Genomic DNA, 7,788 nt, shown 5'->3' with positions numbered 1-7,788 from the left:
TCTGTTAAAAAAAAGAAAGTAATAAATTGTAATATTTTTTCAGCCAACCAGAGTGAAGCATATATATGTATGAGTGTATAATTTGCCTACACTTCTGATAATTCTTTAAATTTTGATTGTTTCAAAGCATTTTAATGAAAATGAATAAAATTTACAGCAATGTTTAGATATATCATTCATTTTACTCAGTGCACACAGTCAAATGTGCAATAGCATGAATTACATTTAGTTCTGTTGGAACATGTCTACGCTGGGTTAATGGAAGGCTTTCATCATATTCAATAATAGGACTGGATTCTTGTAATAGAGGGAGCATTTTCTTGCCCTTTATGCTCAGATTGTATTCCAGTGACTTGCGTCTGGCAGGACTGGGCTGATGCTTGGAATAATCTGTAAACTTTTTCAGCTGTTCTTCCTTTACCGGATTTTTAGTATGAACTAACAATGGTGATGGAATGCTTCTCGTGGAATTAGATTCATTGTGTGTAGGACTTGGAGAGTCCTTGCCCAGAGTGAAAAGGAGTTGTCATGGATATAGTGTCATGATCATACTGTACTACTTATAACAACTTTATTAAATCTATATTCATTACTAATTGCATACTGTCATCTCAAAACATTACTAACCGTGTGTTCCTAACATATTCTTGTACTATTTCCACAACAAAACATTTCTTATACCCGTTGTAAACAGCCTTTTTGGGCCTGAAATGGAGTCCATTGAAACTTTTGCCTAGGTACTCTGCCATATTGCAAGATAATTCGGTCCATCGCGCTTCATGCAGGTATGAAATACAAGAGTATAGTTGAAAGAGGTCAAGGAAATATTTTGAAATCGAGTTTTGTACAGTTGGGGTAAGAATTTGGAGAAATTAATCCAAAAATGAGCGCAACTTTTTGTGCGTAATAAATATACAGTTTTTCTCAATATGGGTGGCACTGTAGCTCTCTGGTCACCCATCCCAATTTTTTTCAGACCAGGGAGTTACAGATCTGCAGCTAAGTCGTGAATTGAGCGATGTTTAATTCTGTCTAAGATACAGTGTGTAGTAAGACCAGGGTTCTGGTATGTAGAGAAGTCCCGGATATTTAGTACGAAGTGCTTCATCGTTCCATAAATACATCACCCACAGAAGTACTAATACTAAGGTGAGGGCAAAAGAGTACAAGAGGAATAGTCCATTAATATCAAGCTGGGAGTTTCCTGTACTTTTCTTGTAGACCATGTATCCCAGCATGAAGACGAATGTTAAAAAATACACAGGAAATATCTGTCCTTCTGTCACCAAGTACCTGAAAATAAAATAAATGTTACTCAGTCTCAAAGGAAAGTCAGTCTGAAGGAGGTCAATTTCACAAACGAATTCAGTTAAAATGTGTGTGTGTTTGGAGGGGGGGGGGTATTTTGTGTAGCTAGATTAAACTTTATATTGTATTTTCAACAGTTAATGCGTGCAGGTTTTCAATACTTTTCATACATTCATTACACTCTGGCCAATCCATATGCAGAAACTGTATAGGGAATCAATGTTTTCAACTTTTAAGAACTCGATGGCATATTTTTAAGAAGATTTCTATAAAAACCAAAGGTTGGTAATTGATAAATGACGGAAATTAAGCATGGTAATCTTCAGGCTTTTGGTGCTAACTAAGGGTAAATCGTATATACGTACCAGTAGTAAATACCACTCACAATGGTTAAAATCCACCACGAAAATGTAGTGCGAACACGCTCATGTGACTGATAGTTCAGAAAACATCCAATATAATATAGGAAAAGACAGAGAAAAAAGGGAATGTACCTGAAAAAGTAAATTCAGTGGTTTGAAAAGGATTTAAAAAAGGAAAAGAATCAGATATCGTGACACAGTTAGTTTTATCTCAAATACTATGAGATACATACCACATCAAATGACCTATAATTTCGTCGTAATTGTACAAAAGAACAAATGATTCAACCTGTAACAAAAAGAAATAGTTCATGTAAAAATAAGCCAGTGTTTTAAAACGCAAAATTTGAAGTAAAAAATAGATAGTTATTATAAAATATGCATGTACGTACGAGACCACGTGGTTGTAGAGATTGCATCATGGGATTGTCTCGGACTGAAAGATGAAGCTTATATCCTAGTTTGACAAGTCTGTGGTTAACCGAATCTCCCACAAGATGTATACTGGCTCCCATAACAAAAATAATTACACAGATATTTCTGAAAGTTGATGATGTTTTGGTATGACTTCTCTCAAAGAGCTAAAACATATGAAAATGGATGTCTTTACACTATACAATGTACATTAAAAATAAAACAATTTCTCTTAAATTACTTTTTTTTTTATATTATCCTGGCGATATAGAAATTTATTTCAGGTACTATTGATACTTAATTTACCTTCAGGATACAAAATGGAGTAATTAAATTATACATCATATGAAAGTAGTCCCCAACGCTGGGTAGATGCATTGGGAAGAGTTCTTCGGGAATCATCAACTAAAAAAAAAAAATAGGTAATCAAAGATTACGAAGCTCATCTCGACAAATGTTATCAGTTTAAGTAATGCAAATCTCGCATCATAATTTCTTAACAGTTAGTATTTATTCTGACAACAATATTCAAGCAAGTTCTGTTTAAAGCAATATGAACTGCAACTTTGATCTTGGAATTTTTTGTTGCAAAATTGTAAATAACCATTTGAATGGCAGAAAAAAGCTTTTATTGAATCAAAATTGCATTATTGTCGTCCTATACAATAATGATTTCTTAAATAATACTGTATATTCGATTGTAAAGAAGTCTTTCTTCAGAAACAATTTAATGCTTTATTTAAGTCTAATTGATCACAAAGGTTTGAATTACATACATTAATTTATCATGATAATACATTTTAATACATTTTTACAGCAAAATAAAATTTTCAAAAATGCAGCTCATACTGCTTTAAATAGGTCTTTAACTTCATTGGGATTGATCTGTTCCATAAATTTTGACCTGGTTATTCGCTTGGAAAATGTTGGTCAGATCCAGCATTCAAAGCAAGTTTTGATTGTTCATTCTTAGATGCATCATCCATGCAAGTTTGGTCCCGTTAGGTCTTACAGTAACTTGGGAATAACCTTGTCACTAATCTGGAAAATGTAGGTCAGATCCAGCATCCGAAGCAAGTCTGGTAGTATCCATCTCTAGATGCATCATCCATGCAAGTTTGGTCAAGGTAGGACTTATAGTTAATTGGGAATGGACCTGTTCCTAAAACTTTAACTGGGACGCCGACATCGACGCCGGGGGTATAGCATAAGCTCATCTCGACTTCGTCCAGGTAAAATAACAAGAGGCCCACGGGCCTTATAGGTCACCTGAGCATTATGCAACAATTTTCCAGTTATTGACTTTGATTCATGTTTTAAGCCAGATGCTATTTGACATTCACAATTTTGAAAGAGGCACCATTGATCATCATAACAATACACTTAGCAGTTGCTTAGCTTGGTTACTGAATACCCATATGCAGGGTAGGGGAACAAAAATGCATTCCAACTAACCAATAGTGCCCCTAACACTGTGACATAAACCCCTGACCCTAGGTCCACACATTGCACAAATTTCAAAAAAGGCACCTTTAATATAAAAAAATAAATAAATGTTTTATAAATACAAAAGAGCAGATTTCAAACAATAAATTCATTTTCAGTATATAAGTAGAGCCCCCACCCCACCCCTGACCCTGGGGCTTTGAAATTCACAATTCTGCAAGATTAGGGTCCTTGCTCATCATAACTATAAAGGTAATTCATCTGCTTTATACCCAGAGACAAAAAAAAAATTTCAAAGATTTAATGTATTTTCATAATATAATCAATTGAGCCCCGCCCCCCTAACACCAGAACCCCTGACCCTGGGGCCATAAAATTCATAATTTTAAAAGAGGCATTCTTGCTCATCATAACTATGTACTTAGTTTATTTAATTTCTAGGAGCAGAGAAGAAGATTTTCAAAGAATTCATGTATTTTCAATATATAATCAATAGAGCCCCGCCCTAACACCAGAAACCCTGACCCTGGGACCATAAAATTCACAATTTTGGTAAAAGTACTCTTGTTCATCATAACTATGCACTTAGTTAGTTTATTTAATACCTAGGAGCAGAGAAGAAGATTTTAAAAGAATTCATGTATTTTTACTATAAATAATCTATAGAGCCCCGCCCTAACACCAGAACACTTGACTCTGGGGCCATAAAATTCACAATTTTGGTTGAGGCACTCTTGCTCATCATAACTATGCACTTAGTTGGTTTATTTAATACCTAGGAGCAGAGTAGAAGATTTTCAAAGAATTCATGTATTTTCACTATATAATCAATAGAACCCCCCCCCCTAACACCAGAATCCTTGACCCTGGGGCCATAAAATTCAAAATTTTTGTAGAGGCACTCATGCTCATCATAACTATGCACTTAGTTAGTGTATTTGATATCCAGGGGCAGAGAAGAAGATTTTCAAAGAAATCATGTATTTTTACCATATAATCAATAGAGCCCCCCCCCCCCCCCTAACACCAGAACCCCTGACCCTGGGGCCATAAAATTCACAATTTTGGTAGAGGAACTCTTGCTAATCATAACTATGCACTTAGTTAGTATATTTAATACCAAGGGGCTGAGAAGAAGATTTTCAAAGAAATCATGTATTTTCACTATATAAATCAATAGAGCCCCGCCCTAACACCAGAGCCCCTGACCCTGGGGCCATAAAATTCACAATTTTGGTAGAGGCACTCTTGCTCATCATAACTATGTACTTAGTTGGTTTATTTAATACCCAGGAGTAGAGAAGAAGATTTCCAAAGAAATAATGCATTTTCACTATATACTTATTTAGCCCCGCCCTAGCACTAGAACCCCTGACCCCAGGGCCATGAATTTCACAATTTTGGTAAAGGACTCAATGCTGATTACAATCATGCAAACAGTTTGACTGCTTGATGTCCAGGAGTACAGAAGAAGATTTTTAAAGATTGCATTAATTTTACTGGTTTTGGCCCAACCCCTCAGGCCCCATGGGGGCAGGGATCATGAAATTCACAATTTTTGTTCCCCTTCACCCATAGATGCTTTGTGCCAAATTTGGTTGAAATTGGTTCAGTGGTTGCAGAGAAGAAGCTGAAAATGTTCAAATGTTAACACACGACGGACGACGAACGACGGACGACGGACGACGAACGACGGACGACGACGGACGAAAACGGATAGCAATAGGTCACCTGAGTTTACTCAGGTGACCTAAAAATCAAAGGATGTTGTAATAGAATGTGCCTGTATTTGGGTTCCTCTCTCTGTTTTGTTTATTGGAGTGAGATAGAGTTTACAAAACTGATAAAATATGTGATGATTAGACGGATTCTTTTGGTCACATTATATGTACATGTAACTACTGTAGATTCCTTAATATATGCGAGGAATTAATTATCGCGTAATTTCGCGAGAAGCACCACACGCGAAATAAAACTACTCGCCTTCATTTTTATGGTGCCGAAACCTATGTAAGATCTCTAGATAAACCGTCCATTCGCAAATTATTATTCTCGCGATTTGCAGTTGAAGAGCCCATTCGCGATAATAAGTACTCGCGAAAATAAGGAATCTACAGTATAGTATGTATCCTATCTCCCCCCCCCCCACTTCCGTCGATTACGATTAATACAGATCATGTGAGAGACTAAGAACTGCGTTTAGTTATTAGTGTTCTAAATCCTCTAGATTTCTGTTATACAGTTATGGAAGCGTACAGCGGCAATGGGTCTCCCGAAGTCAAAGATCCAGTTCTGTAGAGTCATTAGGAGCCATAGGTCCCAGTGGAAACTTTCCAATGAACGTCTAGGTTTGATGTCACTGGAAATTTTAAAACATTCATGATTTACTATTCCTGTGTATATTTACATTTGCATAATCTTTTTGTAAAAATTGAAATACATCTTGCATTCAGTTCAAACTATTTTCCGTTTGCAATGGAAAAATTATTACTTTTTTTCAAAAACTGATAGATTGAAAGTTTTTATTGCTCATTTTTACTCATTGTATGTAACATGTAAATTTTCTACATCATCATCGTTCGATGAGTGCTTGTGTACTCAGAACTGTGTATTGCGATGAAAATTTTGCAGTCTATGGATATTTTAAGGCACTGAATTATCGATGAATTAACACAATAGTAGTAAAGATGATGCATTTCCGTATGTATGAAAGCTTGCACCTGTATGTATGATAACTCTTTTACAGTGTAAGGAATTTTCCTTTTGCATTGTTATGAAATGAGCATTGAAAGCCACAACCTTGATAATTATAAGTAAAATACGGATTCACATTTCAAATTGAAGAAGAAGCATGCAAGATACATTAAAAATCTAAATTCATTGATTCTTCGCCAGAAATCAATTTTAATTAAATGTCATCCTTATAAAACTCATGCAGTACAATTATCCATGCACAATGCACGACTGTTATATTAGAAAAATTAGTATAGTAGTTCAAAGCTGAGCTGGAAAAAAAGAAATTAAAAAAGCCCCTGCAAACTTTGACATGTGCTGCAACATCCCCCGTACCCCACCTGTTACATTACCGAGCATCAGATAATTTAGCGTCATCGTAGGCTGTGTCCGATTCACTGTTAAAACCGTAAAATATATCATTTTAGATTAACAAGTACGTGTAATAATATGTCAGTAAAACAACATTAGGTAGCATTTGGTTTTCAGATTTTTAATATACATTGGGATAGAATTACATGTATTTGGTTTGTCAATCCGCAATAGGACCATAAAAACGAAACTCAAACATAACATTTTTATTTCTTATTCGTGTCTTCTAATTATTCTCTTTTCCATTCTCCCTTGCATAAAAATATAATTAATTAAAATGAAGATTCAACATTGCCATGGCTAATAACACAGAATAATGAACATCCTACCGAAAAGTGTGACGTTAAAGAAATATTGAGAGAGAGAGAGACCTAAACTGAGTGGATGTTAATCAAATACTACTGAAGAATACTTCTTGAAGTATACATCGCATGTAAAATATAGTAAGTGCTTTATATTTAACCGGAATGGACTTAATCAGACTTGGAAGACTGAAGTTATAACTAGGCAACGTCATCATTTTTGGAACACATGGCGCACAATAACCTGTTATCTATCAAGGATCCCATTTCTCCCAATATGTTACACGATTTAACAAATCCAGAGGACACCACTATATCATATAATGATATATATACATTTAAATTGTTTATTGATTTGAATAAAAGATAAAATTATGGTTTGTTTCTAAGAATGCTAGTAATTATTTACGTTCGTTTTATAAACGTCAAACAGGAAGGCTATTTTACAGTGTATTTTTAGAGTCACTGCATTATTTCAGTAGTCCCTTGTTATCAATAAGCGATTCACTGGGTCGATCGTTAGATTTTTGTAAACACGTACTTTGCCCCCCTCCCACTCACCGTGCGTCCTCAATCATGAGGCCTTCTAGGTCTTCATCATTTCGCCCCCTCCGTCGGACTTTGTTTCCAATACTAGTGGCCATTACTGTCCCTCAATTTCTTAGTTTAATCCTGTGAACGTCACTCTGAATTTCAGATAATACGTAAACTGACTCCGTCGTGTTATATTTACTCAAAACGATAATTAAGTGTTATCTTAACCCCAGGCTCAATTTAATGATTTACACCTGTAAAAATGCTTTCCAAAGTTTTATTAGATTAGATTTATCTTTCTCTGTAGTTTAGCAAAT

At 35.3% G+C, this 7,788-nt stretch overlaps 1 protein-coding gene across 3 annotated transcripts; it reads right to left on the bottom strand.

Moving 5' to 3' along the window:
• Nucleotides 1–633: 633 nt before the first annotated feature.
• On the bottom strand, nucleotides 634–7,682 carry LOC134268694 (ceroid-lipofuscinosis neuronal protein 6-like). Of its 3 annotated transcripts, none has more exons than XM_062750936.1 (8): nucleotides 7,499–7,682; nucleotides 6,617–6,661; nucleotides 5,787–5,889; nucleotides 2,391–2,489; nucleotides 2,063–2,251; nucleotides 1,904–1,959; nucleotides 1,674–1,802; nucleotides 634–1,293 (listed from the first exon to the last, which is right to left on the bottom strand). In XM_062750936.1, exons 1-8 carry the CDS (start codon nucleotides 7,579–7,581, stop codon nucleotides 1,023–1,025), a joined length of 975 nt encoding a protein of 324 aa, XP_062606920.1. In that variant the 5' UTR covers nucleotides 7,582–7,682; the 3' UTR covers nucleotides 634–1,022. The 3 variants fall into 3 exon arrangements, with proteins under 3 accessions (XP_062606920.1, XP_062606921.1, XP_062606922.1); XM_062750938.1 differs by having other exon boundaries at nucleotides 1,056–1,293; nucleotides 1,694–1,802; XM_062750937.1 differs by lacking the exon at nucleotides 6,617–6,661.
• Nucleotides 7,683–7,788: the final 106 nt, after the last annotated feature.

Source organism: Saccostrea cucullata, unplaced genomic scaffold (assembly GCF_032062105.1).
Source record: "Saccostrea cucullata isolate Sc308-1 unplaced genomic scaffold, CSIRO_AGI_Scuc_v1 ctg11641, whole genome shotgun sequence".
Lineage (NCBI taxonomy): Eukaryota > Metazoa > Mollusca > Bivalvia > Ostreida > Ostreidae > Saccostrea > Saccostrea cuccullata.
Note: the sequence above shows the minus strand (reverse complement) of the source record. Positions and strands in the feature narration are given on the sequence as shown.